The following is a 23,934-nucleotide window of genomic DNA, read 5'->3' as shown; positions in this document are numbered from 1 at the left end:
TCTTCCCAAAGTCTTTTTGAAGTTACTGAAGCTTCAACAGTCACACAGAAGTTTCTCTTTTCAGCATAAAATTTGGTGAACTCAGTTTGTACAACTCAATTCTGATTAAAACCTAGCAGTGTTGTGTTTACTGTACATGCTTCATTTTAGTGACCTGTGAGTGTATGAAAGCTGAACACTGAGAACTGGTTAAAGCACATTGGTTCCTACCAAGGGCTGACCGGGACTGAGAAGTGAAGTCAACGTGTAAGTGCCTTAAACCTGCATTCTCTCTAGTGACCACCAGGGGGCGACTCCTCTGATTGTATAGAAGTCTATGAGAAAATGACTCTACTTCTCTCTTGATTTATTACCTCAGAAAACATTGTAAACATGAGTTTATGGTCTCAATCTCTAGTTTCAAGTCTTCTTCAATACAGCATGATGTTCATTTAGTAAATGATGGTCCATTTAGAGTCAAACAGACCATAAAGCAGGGGATGCTTTAGGGCGGGGCTACACGGTGATTGACAGGCTGCTACCACGACGTAGTCCGCTGCGGGAGTTGTCCGTATTTCGTCTTAGAACTTTAACCCGTCCACAGTGTTTTTTCAGTGTGTTTAATTGTAACTGTTTTCATTCGTCAGCGTTTAGTTGTACTTAGCTCCACCCTCTCGTGTTATTTCTAGTTACAAAAAACAAGATGGTGATGGGCAGAATGCTGAACCTGAGGCTTCAAAACGTCAGTCCACAAACCAATGGGTGACGTCACAACGTCTACGTCTACTTCTTATACAAAGTCTATGGTTCCTACGGGGCTGTCATGTGAGTTTAGTCATTAAAATGTGTGATTAACAGTTAAGATTTGGGTCTTTTCTAAAAATATTCGGCTTAAGCCCTCGATGATATATACACTCCTGAATGACGATTTAACTTCTTGAAATAAACACAAGTCATTAAATAAGAGTCTTCCTGATACTTCCTGTTTTACTTTTAATCATACAGCACTGGAGACAGCAGCATGCTGGGAGACAGCAGCTATTTTCTGCTCTTGTGAAGTCAAACAGGCCACAATTAATCAAAGAGACACACCGACGTCAGGAGGTGAAAGAGCAGGCTTCTATCTATTCTCATCTTATGGCTTCAGTTTGTATGGAGGTTGATGGAAAACAGAAAATTCACAGGTGAAGTCACAATTCACGAATGAAAGACAGAATTAAAAAGACACATGACAAAGTGAGTAATGGCCATAAAGCCTGTGGTTTCCTCTTCGATGTCCCATTCAGCAGCTCAACGGATAATTCCTCTCACCGCCATTGTATCGGAAATCCCTGATATCACAAAATCTATCAGCATCCCCCATTAGAGGGCTAATTTGGATAAAATGACCCTTTGAAAGGGATAGTTTGGGTGTTTTGATGCACTTCTCCATAGTTGGTGTATTACCTACAGTAGATGGCGGTTGGCACGCCGCCAGTTGGGTAAAAGCAGACAGGGCTACCAGCATGGGAGCAAAGCAATGTACTGCTGTAGCAGCAACATTTATTTTAGACACCTAAACAATCAATATTAGTTGAAGTATATGCTATATTTAGAATATTGTCACCAGTTTACCTTGCCGTGAGACAGCTATAAAGTCTATGTTTAATGAGGGACTGAAGCCATTATCCACGCTCTCGCCAAAAGCCTCCAGTCTCCATTGAAAAAGACGGTAACTTTACCAAGCAGAACACAGGGGTTACTGTTCTACCGCTGCCTCAATCGGTTTAATAATTCAAAAAACTAACCCTGCGTGGTAAAATTCATGTTTTTTTCTATGTAGTCTGGTGGCTTTGGCGAGAGAGCTGATGGATACAACGGCTTTAGTTCCCCGTTGGAAAGGCTATCTCACAGCAAGGTAACCGGTACAAATATTCTAAACATAGAATATTAAACTGTGTTCATTTTTCTTTTAGGTGTCTACAATACGTCCACAGCAGTACATCGCTTTCCTCCCGAGCTGGTACTCACGTCTGTTTCTCCAAACTCCATCTACTGTAGGTAATACACTGACTATGGAGAAATAGCTCATACAACCCCAATTCAAAACATCCAAACTGTCCCTTTAAGAAACAGGATGTTGAAAACCAAAGCAGGTTCTGTGATACAGAAGCTTAACAGAAAATGAGGTAATCACAACCATGAATGTAGTGAACAGAACAGAAAGCAAAACATGTAAAAAAAAACGTTAACTCAGCTGCAGTTTTATAGCTGTACAGGTTAAGTGTGAATGATGTGCTGTAGCGTCTAAGTTACAAATAAACCAGCTCAGCCGAATCAGCTGCTGTGAAGTTTCCTGTGGGAGTCTTGATGACCTACAGCAGTGTGCAGTAATAACAGTTGAGTGTGTTGGTGGAATACCTGGTGACGACAGGGAGTCACACACATGCATAGAGTGGGAGGCTGCTTGGAGTGCAGACAGTGTGTGTTTAAGCCATCCAAGTGCCTCAGCACAGACATCTCTGAGCTGTACCACTCCCTACAAGGAAACACCAGGGTCAGCACTCTCTCCGTCTTAATGCTGCGCGCGCACGCACACACAGAGACACAAAGATATGGACACATTTGCACGCATGGAGCGGCTACTTCTACACATTCAGGAATAAATCAATGCATCTGTAAAAGAATAAACTCATTCAACGGGACACAACATGTAAATCACACAGCGAGTTGGTGTATTTTTGGACTACAACAAAACAATTTATTTAGGTTTCGTTAACAAAATCTCTCAGTTAGGTTTAGTCAACATAACTACTATTTTACGTAACTGGCATTAGTTAAGTACAGAAGTTACGTAACAAAAGTAAGGTAAAATAAGTGTACATTGACTTGGTTTCACACAGGACACTAACCTAACAGCGGTCTCCGGGTGAAAGACCTGTGTTTGTTTAACCATCCATCTACCCTGACCTCCTCACTTTTTTCGCTTTTTGTTCTACATCAGTTGCACTGACTAATGAGTTTACAAATCAAATCAAAGAGATCAAAAAGATACGCAATTGGTGCCTGGATTATGTTCACTGCTTCAGCACAAAACAGGACTGTAACCCCAAAAACTGTGTCGCATGTGGTTAGATTTAGGCATGCCCAGGATACATGTATTAATGTTTAGATAAAACAACTGACAAATGAACATTTTATATAGATGGAACTTAATAATATTCCAGCTGGATAAGTTGTGTGATCCATATGAAGACGGATAATTAAACCTGCAACAACCTCAGCTGCAGCTGAAAATGAAAAAATAGAAAAAACATCAGCAACTACAGATTGGTTTGGACAAAAAAAACCTCCCTCCCAAACACAGAACAATAATCATGAACACAAGAAGTCCATCCCCCTGATTTCACCATTTCACTATTATCAATATGCTTCTAAAAAAACGGCAAAAGTTAAGTTTCAAAAAGTGTAAACAGAGATTTGAAATAAAATTGTTAACATTGCGAAAAAATAAATAAATAAATATAGCGTATATATATATAGCGTATATATATATATATATATATATATATATATATACACATACTCATTGTGTTCTCTTCTTCTGCAGTGGTTTAAAGTAGCTCCACCGGCTGATATCTCCATCAACCAACTCCTAACATTCGCATAACAGTCTGAAGGCGCAAAAACAAATCATCATCAGGCTCACTCATACACCACCGGTCTACCATGCACCAGTGTTTGATCGAAAGAAACAACTGTTCACTTTCTAAGTTCAAATGAATATTAATAAAAAGGTGACTGAATAAATAGATACGTAAAATTGGATTAAATAAATCAAGGCACACAGTCCATCTCATTCTGCCTTTGCCTCTCACTCACAGCTTCACATCCACTTCCAGCCTGAGTGCAAATGAATGCACGTATTATTTGGCATCTCAATAATACACACACACACACTGTCCTGTATCTCAGTTTTGTATGTCACTTTGGATCAGACCACAACACTACATCTCATTCCACCCTCGATGAGTGTGTAAGTGAGAGATCAGCAGTATCACATTCTACATACATTTTACAGTGGCTCCATCACTGACACTGATCCCTCATCAGATCCTTTATCATGAGATAGAGTGAAGATTGGATAAGAGTCCAGAAAGCGGGAGGAGGACAAGGTGTCCTAAAGAAAGGACAGAAAGAGTAGGAACGCCCGGAGAAACATAGTCGCACTACTTGTTAGTGTATGTGATCAGACAGCCAAGTCAACCGTGAATAAAGCTGGGCTGAGGCTAACCTGGACTAACAAAAGTTTCAGTATCCCAAGATCAGGGCAGACACGTTTATGTAAGAGATAAATGCAACATGGTGCAACCATAGACTGTATATAAGAAGTGGACGTAGTCATCGTGACTTCACCCTTTGGATTGTGTAATGCCATTTTTGAAGCCTCGAGTTCGGTGATTTTGCCTTGGATTAGGGCCGGCACCATGTTGTTTTTTCCGCAACCAATGAACTGAAGTTATGATATTTGGAATGCGGAGGAGTGACGTAGAGACATAAATAAAATAAAACAGGTTGTGGACAGGGTTGAGGCAGCTCCAAACACAGAAAATAAAAGAAGTGAACCGTGATAAGTGGAACCAGGCACAGAGGGAGCTCTCCTAGACGAGGGCCTGGTGGTCATGTCTGTACCCTTAGCTATGTTCAACACAAGGGCAATGAACTGCCTGATTTGAAGCCCCTCATGTTTTGTTATTTGACTTCTGTGCTAACGCACTGTCCACAACAAACACCGTGTTCAAGCATATCAGATCAGATCAGAGCTCTAGAAAAAGCTGGAGGTCATGGCTGGGGGGGAAGATATCTTAGTTACCTTGCTTGATGGACAGACGATAAAGGATGGACGGACAAAGAGATGGATGGACCAGCCTTATGGATGGACAGGAGGACAGATGGAGGCATTGATGGATGGGCGGTCGGACAGACAATAATGGATGAACAGATGGATGGATCGATGGGTAGAGGATAGAAGGATGGATGGACAGACAATAATGGATGGATGGACGGAAGGATTGATGTTGGATAGATGGATGGATGGGTGAATGGATAGATAAAAGGATGAATGGATGGATGGAAGGACACACAATAATAGATGGATGGGAGGATTGATGAACAGATGGATAAGAAGATAGTTGAAAGGACAGATGGACAGACAATAATGGATGGATGGATGGACGGACGGAGGATAGATGACGGATGGATGAATAGGTAAATGGACCAGCCTTTGTATGGATGGGTGGTGGATAAGAAGATAGATGAAAGGACAGATGGATGGACAGACAATAATGGATGGATGAACAGATGGATGGATGGATGGACCAGCCTTTTGGATGGATGGATGGATGGAGGACAGTCCCCGTCCCTTGAAGGACAAGGAGCTTCTAATGTGGCTGAGTATAGGTCCCACGCTGCATTTCGTTTGGAGGATTATCGTCTGAAACAACTCATCTCAAGAATCTATAAGGACATTCTCTCAATGTCATACCCTAAGACACGGCTGGGCTTTATTGTGTACACACACTCTCACACACACACACACACACACACACACACACACACACACACACACACACACACACACACACACACACACACACACACACACACACACACACACACACACACACACACACACACACACACACACACACACACACACACACACAATGTGCGAATACCTCAGGGTTTGAGTGGCAGTTTCTGCAGCAGATCCACTGTAAGGGCGAGAGCTAATTCACCGCTGTGTTGATGGACAGATGGATTTTTGTCAGTAAGCAGATACTGTTACGTATTGGAACGTTACTGTCTTCAATATGAAAAGAAGAGCTATGCCACAGTAGCATCAGATATGTATCAGATTGTGTTGTATAAATTGAGAATGCCATTACAGAACACACCCGTGGCTGTTCTCTGTCCTGTAGAAGCAGCAGTCAGCAGATCTCAGTTCTAAACCTGCCCTCCACAATCCTCAAAACCTCATATCCATTCATGAGGCTTCTGACATTTAGGCTCTGCCAATATCTGCAGAGGAAGTCATTCAAACTCACTTTGCAGTTCCTTTTGTCTAGAACGTTGTTCTGTCTCATCCAAGTCTCACGCTGTTGTTGCTAGATTTAGGCTGAATTGGTACTGTTGTGATGTGGATATTCAGAACATTAATTGTAGTGAATATTGCTTTGTGGGTTAAGCGTTTGGCCTGAGCGGAGCGTTTCAGCATGGTGTTGATGGGCTCTGTTGTCCCATAATGCAACACCTCAACATAGGAATAGTGGTCCAATACATTGTTTGTGATGATAGGCCAGACTAAGTGATTTGAATGCCTAATCAAATGTTGGAAATACTAGGGAAGTACAATCTATTTCTCTTTTTACTGAACACAACTTGCCCTGGTCACATGAGTAGGGATGTTAATAATTAACCGTGATTAAAGCTGAAGAGAGACTAGCTGGTCCACCTTAAGTGAGCCTGAACCGTCTGCTTGTCCTATCTCCCCAATCTGCTGCAGCGGTTCCGTTACAAGCAGTGTAACAATACACTCCGCTGCACTGCCTCAGATCTGACCTTGTAATTATACCGCTTATGGTAAATACCGCTTGTTCTGATCCCGAATCAGTGATTAAGAGTCAAAGAGCAACTTCTGCCTCCAGCCTCTGCCTGTCTGTCAAGGTCACTGTGTCGGTGTCGGTGTGTGTGTGTGTGTGTGTGTGTGTGTGTGTGTGTGTGTGTGTGTGTGTGTGTATGATATTATGCTTATGGGATATAGTGGTAACCTGCTGAGGAAGCCGAACGGAGGAGTGGAGAGGAAGAAAGAGAGAAGGAGAGAGAGACTACTGCAGTGCGTCTGAGCAGAGAGAGAGAGAGAGAGAGAGTAACATCGTGACTATTGAAACCTGACTTTTCCTCCGTCTCCACCTTTCTCTCTCTCTCTTAATCAGTTTCCTCATTGGCGGCTGCCCACATTATTTTTGGAAAAGCGTGGAAAATGTCATCCTTTGAGCCTTCACCAAAAATACATTGTGCACCAAGGTACCAGAAATAGCAAGAAGTAGTAAAAGAAAGGAAGAAAATCGAGTTGAATAAGTCGAGGATTTCAAACAACAACAGCTGTGCGGTCTAATCAACTGCAGACAGATAGTGGAACATATCACTTTTTTACCTCAAAATAGATATAACTGTAAATAAGGGCACATCTGCACTGCATTATGTAAGCCTGTGTGTGTGTGTGTGTGTGTGTGTGTGTGTGTGTGTGCACGTGCTGGATAACAGAGGGAGTGGCGTTGCAGAGGGTACTGTAACACGGCATCACCTCATCCATCTGGCCTCCGCTAATTAACACTGCTGCAGGAGACAAGTGTGCGTACACACACACACACACACTCTGACTCTGAGAGCACGAGCAGGACAAGAAGCTGAGAGGAGGACAAAAGATCAAAAAAAAAAAAAAAAGGAAGACACAGTAGGAAGATGCAACGCATGAGGAGAGAGGGAGGAAAGGAAGAAGGTGAAGAAAGGAGAAGTGACAAGGAGCTGTTTGAGACCGTGTCACATTAACTCAATCAATCAATCAATTATCCAAAAGAAATACAGGGAGCCTGGTGTGATGTTAATCTTACTCTGATAATGTGGTCGTTTTCGATCCCAACTCAAATACCAACGCTCGGTCAGTGGCCCTCGGCATCTGATACCACCTGACTGAGGCACCTTTTAGCGTCTGTATAAGACACTTTCAACTAACTTCAATGTAAACCCATTCACCTCTTTAATAGATAGAAATTCCACAGCGGGCAGGTCAACGTTCACTCATTTTACTTAGTTTTGTTGCATAACTTGCGTACTTGACTAATGCCAGTTTTGTAACAAACATTATTTTAACCGCAGACTTTATATAAGAAGTGGACGTATTCGTTTTGACATCCCCCATTGGTTTGTGGACTGCCACTTTGAAGCCCTGAAGTCTTTTGTTTTCTTGGCCATTGCCATCTTGGATTTTTACAAGATGTGTGGCTTTGTGACCACAATTGGACTGCGGAGGAGAGACGTAACGACCTGTTAAATCACCAGGTAGCCACACTCTAAAGCATACTCCGCTTTATGGACAATTTGAATAAACCTATGTTGGAAGTTTATTTGTGAGACTACACTATGCATGTAACCAGGGTACACTGACACTGACTAAGCGTCCGTGTTTGACGAGATGTGATGGTTTTTCTGGTATGATGTTGTAGATGGTAACTCTTACACTGAGGATGGAAAACACTACTTTTGGGATTCAGAAGTGTTCTTACAGCCAGATGCTCAAGTTGACAGACAAATTAGTTACGTCCTTGAGTAAGATCTCTCCTTTAAGGCGGTCCTCAACCAGAAAAATTCTTAGTCGACTGACACTCTTTCGACTTTCTTGTGTAATCGATTAGTCGATTTAATCGACTGATCTGTAAAACTGAGTTTCTCCACAAAGAATCACACAAAAGAACCACTTTTAACTCGTGTTTACCAGAGGTGTGCTCATACGCTTCTTGGAAATAAGTCAATCAGCAGGAAAAAGCTTAAAAAACGAAATCTTTGTCGACTAGGACCAAAACAATCGATCAGTCGACAAATCGACTAAGAGGGGGCAGCCCTACTCTCCTTGCAGATACCTTTGTTATGATATAGGAGAGAGAGAAGCGACTACGCTGCGCATAACTCCAAAAATGGCTGCGTAGTCTCGTGAGTAATTACCCCACGTAAGACTTGGTGGAGGAGAGAGGAAGAAAAGGAGGGGGGAGCAGGTATTCACATAAATTAATCATGTTATGAAATACTCCACAATGGAGGGGAGGTCGTGATTATTTAACAGGGAATAAAGCATAGTGGTCCGTAAAATACACATGACAAGGTAAATCGTACAGTTAAACTTAAACAAAACAAGGTGACAAACACACTATGACCTCTCTCTGCCCGGACAAAAGCCTCTTACTTGAGATCGCTTCGTAGCGGTTAGCGTGTTTCTTCAAATTTCTTTCTCTATTCGGGGACCGGAGCTCCACTGGTTCGGCGAGCTACACAACAAACAAATGTTCCGTAAGACAGCGGGAAAAATTCTTCGGAAGTTAGGTGGAATTTCGGGATCTAAACACAGTCTGTTGTTTGACCAGCGAAGTTAGGACTGTCACCCAGGCTTTGTCTTTAAAGGCACCAACGTTGCTTCACCTCCTTTCATCAACCTGAGTCACACGGACAGCACAGAGTCAAGGTGAGCACTGATTTACTGTATGTAGCCTTGGTGATGTCATGGCCGTGTCACAGGGACTTCCTGTGGCCCTCATCCAATGAGGGCCACAGTGTTTGGTTTCAACCAAATCTCACACATGGGTAAGATTTTGACGCCTGATGGGGTATGGTGTGGTTTAAAACCAGCCCAGGCTTTTGAAATCCCAGGTAGGCTCTCTTCCGTTGTTTAAGCAACATGGTGAAGTCACAACAGCCTACAACCAATAAAACTGTGTGTCTGCGCTTTGGATCATTTGTAGTGATGAAAAGCCCTCCGCGGTTATGCATACAGTAAATCATGGTAATATGAGATGGTATAAATCGTACTTATTGGCCTTTTGATTCTCTGCGGGCTTAATGAACACTTGCAGCGCAGTGTGTTGGGCGTCTGTATGTCATGGTAAAGGCTGCTGGGGTGTTGGGTGAGACAGCAGGAGGCAGAGAAGAGGAGGAGGAGGAGGAGGAGGAGGCAGGATGGTTGGGGAAAGACAAAGACGAGGTGACCCCCCCCTGAACACGGGGTCAGAGACGTGTTTTATTTTTGGTCTGTATGTGTATGTCGGTGTTGCTGCTGAAAATGTGTCAAGGTGGCAAAAAAAATGCGCTTGTGTGGGTGCCTCCTCGTACATGTAAAAAAAGTGTGTGTGGCATAAGCTGTAGTGTGTTTGTAGCTTGTGTGTGTGTGCGTGCGTGTGTGTGTGCGTGTGCAAAAAGGTGTCAAAGTGAGGAGGTGCATAATTGTATTATCTGCGTGTGTGTGTGTGTTTTCTGCCAGCACACAGGGGCAGCAGGTACGGTTCTTTGAGGTGGTGCGAGATGAGTCTGCAGGATTCTCTCCCGTTCTGCCTTTTTTTAATGAAATGGAGGAGGTGAGACGGGTCAATACACTGAGCAGCTTTAAATCCAAACTGCAGACAAGACTGGAGCAGAACAGAATTGTTAAATAGAGTTTGTAAATAGTTAGTACTGTCTACTATTGAAACTGTATGAATGTATACAGGTCACAAAGCACCGTAGAGGTGGCGTGAAACAGTGGTTTTAACATGTTTCATTACCATTATCAAGAACCAGAAAAATCACATTTCCCTAACTTCAAAAGAGAAAATAGGACTGAAATCTAACTTCCGTTTTGGTTTTTTTCTTCACGAGGTTTTCAATCTTTAAAGACAGACGTTCATCAAGCCAAATACCTAGAGATTGATAACGGGCAACACCTTCTTTTGCTTTACTTAACAACATCCACAATGTCTACGTATACGTGTCCTCTTAGCATTACAAACTACACACGTTTTAGTTGAGTGAGCTGATGCTAACTGTACTAGCAGCTTACGGCGCAAACAGCACGAACAGTGCAAACAACGGCAACATTTCTGACGGAGCGAACATTGTTATCTTGGGGGGGGCGGAGGATGGGCGTTACGTTTATGCGACAATGTAATGCCCTGCTAGTGTGGGTCCGAGGGACGACGTTATCAACAGTAACCGCCGTATATGCATGGTGCAGAGCGGCGGCGATTACCTAGCTAGCAGGACACAAACACATCTCCCTTTTACATCATGGGTATCAAATAAAGAAAATAGAAAAAAAGGTATCAAATGAAGTATTCTTTTTGTATCTGTATCACTTTAAGGGTATCAGTAAGTATTTGTTTAAACACTATACATATAATTTTTATGAATGCTTATGTTTCTCCATCACTTTTTAGGGATGTCATTTGGTGAATACAATTTTATTGTAACGGTTGGGAATAAAATGTAAGACCCGAATTGTGAATTTCATTCATTTAGCTGTTTCCTTTCATTTGTCACCCTTCTGTATTTGTTGTGCAAAATTGGAAAGTTTTATTTAAAACAAGTCAACGTGGACTTTTTGTCTTACGTGGGACCCAAACAGCAACCTTCTGGGTGAAAGTTCTGTGTTTGTCTAACCCACCCATCCTCCATACGCAGACTTTGTCGCCCTTTATACTAATTGACCTCCGGAGCACTTGCGTCGAGTGTCTACTAGTGCTGCGGATGGGTTTACATTGGAGTTACTTGAAAGCCTGATGCGTCTCATACAGATGCTAAAGGGAGACTGTGTTGATGTCAAACGCAGAGGACCGTGACAAAACTTTGGTATTTGACGCCCTGGGAATGAGACTAGGCTACGAATACGCACAGCAAACGTTATGTCATTCTGGCCAGTACATATTGTGTGTGCTTAGATAGCCCGAAAACCCTTTATTCCTGCAGCTCATCAGGCAAAAACAACTCATCAGAGTGGAACTATAAAAAGACACCGACCTGTGGGCAGTGTTCACGCTTGTCAATCCATGCTGCCTCCTGCACCGTTAACACATCTCTTCGTACGTCTACTGTTTCCTCCACCATTTACACACCAGGCTTCCGAATCCTATCCTCCTCCCACACACCCCTCGGGGTCAGCCCCTACCGACGAAGTAAATCTTCATCACCCACACCCCACTGAGAGATCCTCGCTCTACATCTCGTGTAAACGCCACACGTCTGGTACCCTCACCTTGACACCGCCGTCTGCGGAGTCATTAGCAGGAGAGGATGTTAAGGTCCAGTCGCAAAATAGTCGTGGGGCTGAGGGTTGTACTGTGATACAGTGAATGGTGAATGGACGCATTTTTAAATATGGTTCCACTCATTCACTTGTTCAGAGAATTTATAGAACAAGAGCAATAATGCAATAAGAATATGGTGCAAAACTGTGTACATACAAGTATTGAAGTGGTACAGACTTCACGGACCAGTGGTTCCACTGTTGCTATTTGTGGATTTTCTGACCTTGAATTTTTTTTTTTCAAGGCCCCCGTCCTGCTCTGGGCTCCTGAATCCCCTCAACTATTCAATGACTGTCAGCAGCCATATTGAGCATGAATTGTGTGTACTTCCTGAGTAAGACCAACTCAAAAAACCATTGAAGCTAAGCAGCAATCATCTGAAGCTTGAACAGGTCTCGATATGTGTTGTCCTGGAAATTTTAACAATCAGTATTTCATCGGGAAATATGCAGGACATCGGGGAGATAGTAAGGCACAAGACACACAGTCTTCTCAGGTTGCGTAGTGAATGCAGCATGTCAGCAGAGTAGCAGCTTCAGTCGGCAGTATCACAAAGGATGCGGTCGGGCACAGTACAGCTGTTTAGGTCACATGCTCAGGGCCCAATACGCAATCGCTGTACTGTAGTTCCATGAGTGAAAAGGGAGGAAGAAAGTCTTAAAGCTTAAAAATACACTGCAGCCTGTGCAAACGGATTAAAATAGGATCTGATCCGTCAGACGCACGAGACAGAAGACTGATAAACACAGCTGGAGGGCCTCCTCTGTAGACAGGATGAAAGGCCTTTACACATGATCAGTGGATGGGTAGTCTTGCACTGGTGTGAGCCATTGTCTTCCAATGGGGAGGCGTCAAAGCTTGTGGCGGCTCTACCTTGGCTGTTGCACACTGACATTTTAAATTTACTGTGACAAACTTTTAACTGCTTATGAAACAGTTAAAGATTGTCTATTTCCACATAGTTATTCTTAATGTCTGTCAGCTGCACCACCGGGTCGCATTCTGGTGAAATCAGATGAATCATGCAGGTTCACCAAAAACTCTTTCAGCTCAGACTCCAGCGGGGCCTCCGGCAGAGACCAGCCCACCACGGACAGACCCAGGTCCGACTTTGCTGCCACCTTTGACCTACAGCCGGAGCTCCGGGGGAAGGACGAGAGGTCAGTGCCTGTCAGAAGCATCTTCTCCTCAGGCCAGGGGCAGAGCTTCACCTCATCCCCGCATTGCCTGTCCCCGCTGGGATTAAACACCGACACCACGCTGCTGGAGACCCAGGCCGTATTGTTGGAACCCTCTGGAGGGAAGCGAGGCACGTGAGAACCAGAACCAGGACTGAGTGAAGCAGAATGTTAGATACCTGCTGCAGTAAAATGAGAGGTTTTCCAAAGGGACTCTGGTGCTCGGAAACACTACCACCAAAATCAACACAAAAAACAATTCCTTGTAGTAACTTTAAGCCTCACTGCTGTGCTCAAGTTAAAACAGTTGCGCTTTGACCCTGTTAATAGTGAGTGCAGTCCAGAATAAACGAGTAATATACTGTATATTACTCGTTTTACAACAGACAGCAGACAGTCAAAAGGAAAACGCACAGAATTCATAAGAAGAGCCTTATTGTGAGATTTATTTTGACACAAAGATGTGTTACTTAACAGCAATGTAGAACAACGTGGAAGTGAAAGCTCTGTTCATTTAAATGTGAAAGTACAGTAAAAATATGTTTTCCCTAAAATCATGGAATAATTGTGGAAAATAATTGTGATTATCATTTTGGGCATAATCGTGCAGCCCTCACTAGTGAGATGACAGCTGTCCCCAACGCAATGTTTGTCCAGCAGTGGCGAAGGCATGACCAACCCCACTCTGGCTCTGATTGGCTTACCCTGATATTCTTCCCCTAACCAATCGCACTCCTCATGCCTAAATCTAACCAACCCAACCAGCCAAGGCAACAGAAACTAGCCAATCAGAGTAGAGTGGGCCTTGTAGCTTTTAGCATTAGCTCAAACCCTTCTCGATAACTGGACCTTTTACCCAGCTTTCTGCCCTCGGTCGGATAATTCCAGCGCTTTCTTTTGTTTTACAAATTTCCCTCCACTTTCACTCTCCTTGGTGTGCAGTGGTAATCTAAACCTACATGTCATACTTCTGATCATGTGTGGACAGCATCAGAAAAAGCACCTCATTGATAGACAGCTTTGATATGGGCATGGCAGCTAGTGTCTGCTGATCTAAACAGCTCCACACACAACTGCTGGATTTAATGAATGCAGAAATTTAAAGAAGAGCTGTAAGCGGTAAACCAGAATCCAAAACCAAGCTTCAAAACATTTCTTCAGGAACCTCTTGGTACTACTATGCCTGTAGTCGATGAAATAAAAATGTGTAAATAGCACGGATCAGCCACCCCCTTCATGGACACTAACTGTTTAACATACAGCCAGCTGCTGATTATCCCTTATTGACAGCACTCTGCCACTCTTATGAGGTATACCTGTGTGTGTGTGGCAGTATCATTGTGGTGAGTTCCAGTGTGCAGCAGTGTGTAAACGGCGAGATAGTGGATACTGTAGCCTGTGGGTCACCTTAGGGTGCCATCTATCCATCCGGCCAAATGGATCAATCGATAGAGGAACATTAATCTGTAGAAGCGCCCGCCTATAGCCCCGACAGGACAGGTCTGATTAGAATAAGAAATATGGAGCCACCCACCCCTAGCTAATGCTTGCACTCTGCCACAAGCACACACACACACACACACACCCCTCCTCCCGTCTCCAGTCTAGGGTGTCACTGTGCTGACACAAACAGTCTTTGCTGGGCAGAGAGCAACAGAAGAACACGCTTACTGTCTCTGTCTCAACTACAGGCATAAACAATTGGGATGGACTGGGGCAAGTAAAATGCCACATCTGGCATCTAGTAAATCTAGCGAGTCCCTTTCCTGATCGGGCGAGTGGCAACAGAATATTAAACACACCGTTTTTTCCAAAGACGACGATGGAAGAATTAGCTAACAAGAGGGCCATCTCGCTTCCTTCTCGCCTCTGTGGAGAGTTGCACATGCGCAGGACCAACTGGGCACCTCGCGAGAGAATGACGGCCGGTAAAGAAAAGTTTATCAGCTGAAGTGCAAACGAGCATTACAATTGTCCTGAAAGAGTGGTATTTGTACGGTTTCATTAGGTTTTTGGATGCCAAGCATCTGCTATAGCCTATAAGCTCACAATCCCTCTCAATCATCCGCCTGGTCTCAATTCCAGGGCGTCAAATACCAACGATTGGGAAGTAGCCCTTAGCGTCTTCACCCCAAATCCACAAGGGACCCTTTAGCGCCTGTACGAGACGCACCAGGGTTTAAAGTAACTCCAATGTAGACCCATCAGCATCATTACTAGACACTCAGAGCAACTGACATCGTACAAAGAGCATCAAAGACTGCTACGGTTCTGGAGGGACGAGTGGTTGTTGGGTCAAACCAACGCAGGACTTTTACTCAGTGGACTGGCGTTCGCGTGAAACAAAAACGTGAGTTAATTTTACTGACCACGTTATGTCTCGTGATGTAATGTCATGTGACGCTACGTCAAAGAGTCATATGACGTTACATCTGTAGCTTAAGTAACCTAACAAACTTACTTATTTTAACCCAACTTATTTTTTCTAAACCTAACTGCGTAGTTTTGTTGCCTAAACCCAACCGCGACAACTTTAACCAACTTTAACCATCATTACCTGATGTTAACCAACTCGATCACTTGATCACTCACTGTTAACGGGTCCATCTCCGGAGAGGAGGGGGGTTATCGTACCATTTTTGATATGCAAGAATGTTTGTTGCTTCGCATCTATGACACAATGTGTCCTTGTTCTGAGTCATTTGCTTCAATAAAGATTGAACATGACAATTAGCTTTAGTCCTAGTTTTTATTTGATAACCGCAAAGAAATAAAAGAATTTGTATCGGGGGAAGAAAAAAAATGGACTTTTGGGAAGTAGGTTTCTGACCGGGCAAGTGAAAAAAACACTAAAGTTGAACCTTGCACTATGAGCTACTGTCTACAACCAGGTGTAAAGGCTCAACTCACACAACTGATGCCTTTGATTTGATACTAAATAGTGCAGTGTTTCATTAGATACATTCATTCTACTGTAATAGATTTATTACAGGGAGGCAATTAAGACTTAAACTCCAAGACCACCAAGACAAAACTCACCCTTACCAACATCAGTAAAAGCACTGACTCAGTGTTGTTGCAGACTTTAAGTCAAATTAATTGAATAAAGAATAAAAAATAGGTTCTAACATGTGTTGTCTTTGGTCTAAATGAGGATCCGAGTGCATCCTAACAGTGAGCGAGGACACGCTGTAGAAAATCAGCGAATTAAAAACAACATTATTGTGTAAGAATTATGAACACTTCTTGCATTAAAAGGTTGTGAACACTGCTGCGCCATGTAGAGTAGCTTGAGACTTTATAATCGTGCATGAACACACCTCACGCCACAGTGTAGACAAATGTTTTCAACCTTTGGGGAATATTGTGGTGGTACTTGCCAGCTGTTGATGATGCTGGGTCAGTGCACTGATTAGCAGTACGTAGCTAGCGGAGCAGGAGGAACACTGATTGTGTCTGAAGACATGGAACCAACAGTTAAAATGACATGTGACATGTCCCTTAAACCCAGATCCGAACCACCTGGTTCCCATGCCCTTCAGACCCAACCCGACTGTGTCTTTGGTAAAACACCCTCAACCTGGTCCAGGTCACTAAAAGAAAAAAGTAATAAATAATGTTCACAACAAAAATAAACAATGTAAAAAAGAAAGAAAATGGAGAATTGGACGACTGTCATTCTCTCCAAAAGGTTTTACTCAGGCAACACCGTCAGTATCAGGAGTGATGGTGAGGCTATTAATAAAGTCGAGAAGGGGATTCCAGGTTCTTTGAAAGGCTTTAAGGGATAATTTTATTGAGAATAATATTTTTTCTAGCTTTATTCATTCCAAGATTTTCAGCCAGAGGGGAGGCATGCTTCCATTCAAGAAGAATGGCACGCTTGGCCAACAGAGCAGTGAAAGGTGATGACATGCTGGGTTGCAGTGGGCATATTCAAAGGTTGAGGGGAGACCGAACAGCGCTGTTACAAAGGTTGGGGTTAATAGGTGTGTTGAGGGTATGGACAAGTTTAAAATACACTGGACAAAAAGTCTGTCAGGCGAGGGCATTTCCAGAACCTTTGCAATTGGTCAGCTGGAGATTGCCGACATCTTTTACAGGCGTTACTTCCATCAAAAAAAACAACCGTGCTAATTTAGCGTTGGTGAAATAGAAGCAGTATGTTACTCCACTGGTCATTTGAAAAGGCAACTACCAGCACATGCTCCCAGGAGCCTTTATGGCCAGGGTTCTCAACCAGTTTCGTGTCAAAGACCCTTAAATTTATTCACTTTAGGTCACGGACCCCCATTTGATTTGGCTTCAGGGACCTCTACCTGAAAAGGTTTTGGTTGTTCGATCTGTCAACTACAGTTGTGGAGGAAGTGAAGCCTACGATCAGAGTCTCTCTTATGACTCTTTTCTGAGCTCACTTCTATAGGGAAATAAATAATGGAAAATAAATTATTCCCCACTGGAAATTCCTTAGGTACCCCTGATGGAGAACTCAATTAAACTGCAGATTGTTGATTTGAACCGCTTTTGATCGAAGTTAAGGGTAAGGAATTAGTCAATTTTGGATTCGGGGTGGGCGTTTGGGGAAGTGGGGGAGATGCTTTGTGTATAAAGAGCCTGATTTGAAAGAATCAAAGAGATGGATATTAGGCAAATCATATTTAGCTGAAAGGGATGAAAATGGGGGGGGGGGGGGGGGGGGGACATCTTAATATAAATCATTAAAAGTTGCAAAAGGCTTAACGGGATGGGGAGAATAAGTGAATGTTTAGGATTAGTGTGCGTTTCTAAACTGAGGCCAAATCTTGATAGTGTTAGCGACGACTGGGTTGTTAGAGATTTTGGAGGAAGTTGACAGTGTAGCTTAGTTTTACCCCCAAATTAAAAAAGTAAGTGTTGAGTGTTGGGCAAAGTAAGAGTTGGGAAGCCAACAAGATAATAATCACAATGCTATGCTGTCACTTCAAAGAAATGGTGTCAACTTGGAGAGGTAGCCCAGATAGCTTGCCACCCTCCCAACAAAAATTAACAAAATACACAAAACACAAACCATCAATTCATTTTCATCAAAGGAATCTGGCTGTATTTGCTCAGTGTGGCTGGTAAACATCTTTCCCAAAAGTCGAAACACTTATAACCCAGAACAGAACTCTGTGCAGACACATCACCACGCTCTTTAAGAGTATGGTAGTGGAGGAAGGTTGGGGGTTTGCATCTCTTGTCACAACAAGAACATAATGCAATGACCCTCCCTGAATAGATTTAGGAAGCTCACCCTTTTGCAAGCTTTTGCTTTATTTCACCCATTACTGACCGCTAGCTCGCCAGGCTAATGCAACACATTGGCTAAGCCGTCCCTCATGCAATGGTTTCAGATTGTCTTCATCTTCAGGCTGGTTTTGTGGATTTGGACCTAGTCGTGGTTAAACGGTGTGTAATAGTGATACTCGTTAGCCGGAGAGGTTGGACAGAGATATACGTTTCTACATAAAAACCTGTGGGGCTAACATTAGCAGAGTACGTTAACACATCATTACCATCATCTTGCACTAGCACTCTATGCTACGCTAGCTACTGCAGGTATACTGAATGTCTACACATGCCCTTCTTTTGCCTGATGTCTTGGATATCACTTAAATTAGATAATGTTTCTTCAGGGAGTGCAGTTAGTGACTGTGTGGGCTCCATGGTTGCTCTGACAGCTTGATGGAAAAGCAGCGGAGGCGGAGCTTAGCGAAGGGTCAATTTCCTTATGAAGTTACACTTCAAAAATAATCCAACCTGAACTTGAGCCGATCCCAAAGCTTTACGCAAAAATCAGCCCAGGTTGTGTGTCGGACCCGTCAGGTTTCAGGTCAAGTTGCTGAACTCTACCACATACACTGTTCTGTCACTGGAAAAACTCACCAAATGTGGATCGAAAATAGTCCCCAATATATGCACCATTTGCTCCTGTTGGAGAAATGTTTGATAAAAAAAAAAACTACAGTGTCCAGCTGTTTTAGGAAAGTACTTTTAATGAAATATGTATTTATGTATATGTAAATACTTCTGTTTATTTCAGCAGTGCTTATTTTAAGATCTTTGGTCTGTAGTTGGTAGTGCTTTTAAAGCATTTACAGGGTTCTGATGTTATTCATGCTGACTAGTTTATTCCTGTCATTCTCTCCATTTGCTGTGTTTTCACTTGGCTTTGTGATTTTACTGTAGTTTGCTTTATATCTTGCCAAAATACGGATGTAATCAATCCCATTGTTGAAGTTGCCTGCCAAGGTGTTTAGATGAATTATACATTATAATTAAGATGCAGGTGTACGCGGTGCACACTTTGCCTTTGCTATCTGTATGTTGGCAGTGTTTACTGTTAGGTGACCTTGCCACACCTTAGCTTTAGCTGAATCGATGCCTCTGGAGCTGTGTTACAGTAATGACTACCAGATAAATAGTGCATGATTGACGATGTGTTTCTCCAGCTGTGTGTGGACGGAGAGGCTGCCGTAGTGTTTGATTGGTTTATCAGCGACAGATCCGCAGCTGCCTCTGCACTCCCCCGCCGACGCCCAGCACTGAATCTAATACCGCTCCAGTCCCAGGACAAATCCATCAATCTAACACACACACACACACACACACCATGAGCTCCATCTGAGTAACATTTCAAGCAGCAGTGTCACTGCTAAATTACGTTGAAAAATCCAAGTCTGTCTATATATTTTTGTCCGTCTGTCTATCCCTGATTCTCAAACACCCGCCCACAGAGTCCCCGTCAATATCAATAAAGTCAGGTCTTTAGCTTCTTGTCACTAACACATTCACCCCCACATATGTTGTAACACAGTAATGCTGCTTATAGAGCACATCATTATGAACAGCCTTGTTAAGAAGCATAGACACACAGGTAAAATAAATATGCATTTTACAACCAAACAAGGTATTAGGCGGCATTCATTTCTAAACCCAAATGAGGAAATTCAACTGACACAAGCAAATGAAACTTTATTTAACAACTCTTACACCTGGACATTTCTGCTGCACAAAGTACTAGTGAGTGGACCTGACCAATGTCCTTCGGCAAGGACACATCTTTCAATGCGTGCAATGATGCAACTTAATTTAACTTTGAATTGGACTAATATTTAAGCAAGTAGTCTCATATTTTGTAAAATAAAGCTGAGTTATCCTCGGGTTGTGATTAGACTAACTAAGCACAAACAGAGACATTTTCAAACAGAAATGTATCAAGACTATAAAAAGTCTGCAGTCGTGTCAGCAGCTCTGTGAGGCTGTGCAGCAGTGCTTTGAGCTGTGTGCTGACAGCTAAATGCTATGCTATCTGCATGCAAACATGTTTATGATAAAAGAATGAATATGCCAATGTCCGAATGTTCACCACCTTGGTAACATGTTAGCATGCAAACCATATAATTACAATAGGCGTAGAACGGACATTCCCATTTAAATTAACATAACAGGACGGTCAGAGCGGCGGCCATTTTTATGTGTACCGTTGCCATTGCGACCGCTGTAGCGGGCTAACTTCTGTATAAACTAAGCAGACTTAGGGCGAGTTGCGGACTCACTGGAGTGAGGTTTTGCAGTAACGTCTGAAACGAGTAGTGGAGCATTAACGTTACGAAGCGTATAAAGAGTAGATTGCTTTATTTTTTTCTCTTTGTATCAGTCTAGTGACCATGGAAAAAACAGATCAATGTCCGTTCTACTCCTATTCTATTTCTATGATGCTAACATTTGTTATTTAGCACTAATCACAAAGTACAGCTGAGATCGATCGGCATGCCATCAGTTTTGTTGGATTTTGAACTGATGGTGGCACTAGATGAGTCAGAGAGTCAGAAAAATCATTATGAATCATCCTAAAGGGAAGTTAAATGTGTGTGCCTAGTCGCAGAGCTCTTTACGGAGTTGTCGTTGACATATTTCAGTGTGCAATTGACCATCACTAGAAAACCATTTTGTTTTCAGAAGCAGTTTTATTTTAACCAACAACCACTGGGCACACTTACTGCATGTAGCGAGACCTGTCTCCCCAAGACCTCTTGGTTCCTAGCAACCAAGACCGAACACAGGACCTGAGTCAGGCCAGGTCCAAATTACTGTTAATTTGCAGCAGGTCTTGCTTCCATGAGTCAGTATGGTAATATATGATAATGTGCGATTAGCTTGCTAGCTAACGAGACACGGGGAGTTTGTAAGTCGGATTTGAATTAGCTGGAAGGCAAATTCTTTTTTCACAGGCAAGCAGTTTCTCCCTGTTTCCAATCTTTATGCTAAGCTAGGCTAAATACATCCAAGACATCTCAGTACTGGACGCACATAGATGAAACCAGTTTTATCATCTAACTAGGATGAAGGTGAGGCAATTAAAACAATTTGTTTAGGTGGGGTTATAGCTTTAAGTTTGTACTCACACTTTAAAGGTTAGAACTTAGTATTCAATACAACGGTCGCCATCAGCGCACAAAGAGGCAGGACCTTTTGGCTACATACAAGAAAACCCAAATTTGCAGTTGCCTCTTTGAAGCAAGTATAAACCGTCTACAGTCCCTCTCTCAACACCACACCACACTGTCACCATGTCAAACACGGATAAATGCACAAAGTTGAACTATATGTTGCAACTCAACCAATCAGTCACAAACAGCTGAACAAGGCAAACTTTGACAATAATGAAAACCACACATACAGCAAACTCTTAGTGTATCCACAGCAGCCCACTGGAACATCATGTAATCAAATAACAGTGTGTGTGTGTGTGTCCCCAGCAGCACCCAGAGGCCCTGAGCCCTGCCGCTACCCCTGCTGATGCTGCCTTGCTCCAGAGCACAGCAGCAAGGTGGTGGAAAAAGAGGAGGAGGAGGAGGTTGGACTCTACCTTAACCTCGTTCCAGCAGAAACAGATGTTAGTAGAGGTGCTCAGGATATCCGTAATGAAGGAGGACATTCCGAGACGCATGGTGACGGATGACAAGAACTCCGTAGAGATGTACAGATAAAAATAAAAAAAGAATAGGGATAGAGAAAGCTGCAGGAGCTGTTGACAGAGCGGAGACCAAGCAAGACTGAGGAGGGAGAGAGAGAAAGAGAGAGAGGCTGGGAGGGAGGACAGAGGGGAGAGATGGAGGGAGAGAGGGAGGAGGATGGCTGCGCTGCTGCTGCTGCATGCAAGACCTCTGTGTGTGTGTGTGTGTGTGTGTGTGTGTGTGTGTGTGTGTGTGTGTGTGTGTGTGTGTACCTGCGCAAGTGCGCAAGTGTGTGCATCTAATGTCCAGCTTTAGGATGACAAAGCAAACAGGTATACATTAAGATGAAAACCTGTCAGTGCTTTTAGTCTGCTTTTCACTCACACAGGAGAGGTGGACAGAATTAAGAGATCTCTCCATTCTCAAGAAGAAAAAGGTACGAACCAGGTGGCAACCTCCGGGTATGACAAAGAGAAGCCGATGCGGAAGTGCCTTAAAACTTGCATTGTCTCAACTGGCCATCAGGAGAAAACTCTTCTGGTTACAATGAGAAAATGACTCTACTTCTCTCTTGATTTATTACCTCAGTGAACATTGTAAACATGAGTTTATGGTCTCAATCTCTAGTTTCAAGTCTTCTTCAATACAGCATGATGTTCATTTAGAGTCACATAGACCATAAGGCGGAGTATGCTTTAGGGCAGGGCTACCTTGTGATTGACAGGTTGCTACAAGAGCCGTATACGGAGTCTCAACGTCACTCCTCCACAGTCCAAATATGGTCACTTCCGTTCTCTGGTTGCAAAAAAAACAAGAAGATGACCTGAATACCAAACTTCAAAACGGCAGTCCATGAACCAACAGGTGACGTCACGCCGACTACATCCACTTCTTATATACAGTTTATGGTGTGGACAAGGTAAACAGTAGCATATAAAACAGCAAAATTTCATGGTCAAACCAATTCATTGGATGGATTTGCCATAATTAGGCGATTAACTTGCGAGGGCAAAGTAAATCCAACTTAGGTGAACTTTTGACATGTGAATTCACACTGTTGGCATGACCAGCCCTTCTCATGCACATCCACAAGGATGTAGGTGTGACAACATCTGCCTCAGCTATTTTTGTTTTGCTCAGTCTGCCTTCTTTTCCTCGTCTCCAGCCACTCCTCACTTGCCCCAGGCCTCTATGGGTTTCTTTGGAACTCTCCGGACTTGCCGTTCACCATCCATCCACCGTTCCCCCTCAAGACTTCTACACCAACCATTTACCGAATCTACTATGAGCGGACGCATCGGGCTGAAAAGTCACCAGTTCACACGGCCACTCGTTCAACTGAAACACCTGCTGCTCTGAAACGGTCGTGATCCCGTCGGAATTCTGTGGAACTTGGGTCCACTGTTGGAAACATCGATTCTGACGACTGAACATGCAGCAACCAGACATTTAATGTTTAAAGTGTGCTAACTCGTCTGAATGGTTGGGGGAAAAACGCCACTTTTGTTGCCAAAATGCGCACACATATTTTTGATGAGGTCAGCTGTAAAAGGGTCTTTTGACTTCCCTGTTATTCCTGTCATACAGTCGCTCTCCAGCAGAGCACCTTGGCTTCAGACTTGGAGGCGCCGACTCTCATCTCTGCCACCTCACACTCGGCTGCAAACCGACCCAGTGAGCACCGGAGGTCACGGTCCGAAGAGACCTGCAGAACCACATCAGCTGCAAAAAAAGCAGCGATGCAATTCCCAGCTCTCCCCCTCCCCAATACACTGTCCACATCTCAGCTGGGCTTAGAGATTCTGTCAATGAAAATCACAAAGAATCTGTGACGGGGCGTAACCCTGGCAGAGCGTAATGCCCACCGGGAACGGGATTGACGTCCTGCCAAGAATGCAGACACAGCTCCCCCCCTTGGTTACACAAGGGAAGAGT

At 43.4% G+C, this 23,934-nt stretch overlaps 1 protein-coding gene across 1 annotated transcript in view; it reads right to left on the bottom strand.

Moving 5' to 3' along the window:
- tjp2b (tight junction protein 2b (zona occludens 2)) overlaps window positions 1-23,934 on the bottom strand; it is a 108,435-nt gene that overhangs the window by 80,817 nt on the left and 3,684 nt on the right. Inside the window, exon 2 of the mRNA XM_076099518.1 lies at window positions 2,380-2,497. Coding sequence (XP_075955633.1) covers window positions 2,380-2,497 — 118 coding nt within the window. The remainder of the gene's footprint in view (window positions 1-2,379; window positions 2,498-23,934) is intronic.

Source organism: Anarhichas minor, unplaced genomic scaffold (genome assembly GCF_050575085.1).
Source record: "Anarhichas minor isolate MPS153535 unplaced genomic scaffold, ASM5057508v1 ptg000025l, whole genome shotgun sequence".
NCBI classification, from domain to species: Eukaryota; Metazoa; Chordata; class Actinopteri; order Perciformes; family Anarhichadidae; genus Anarhichas; species Anarhichas minor.
This window is presented reverse-complemented; position numbering and strand designations above follow the sequence as displayed.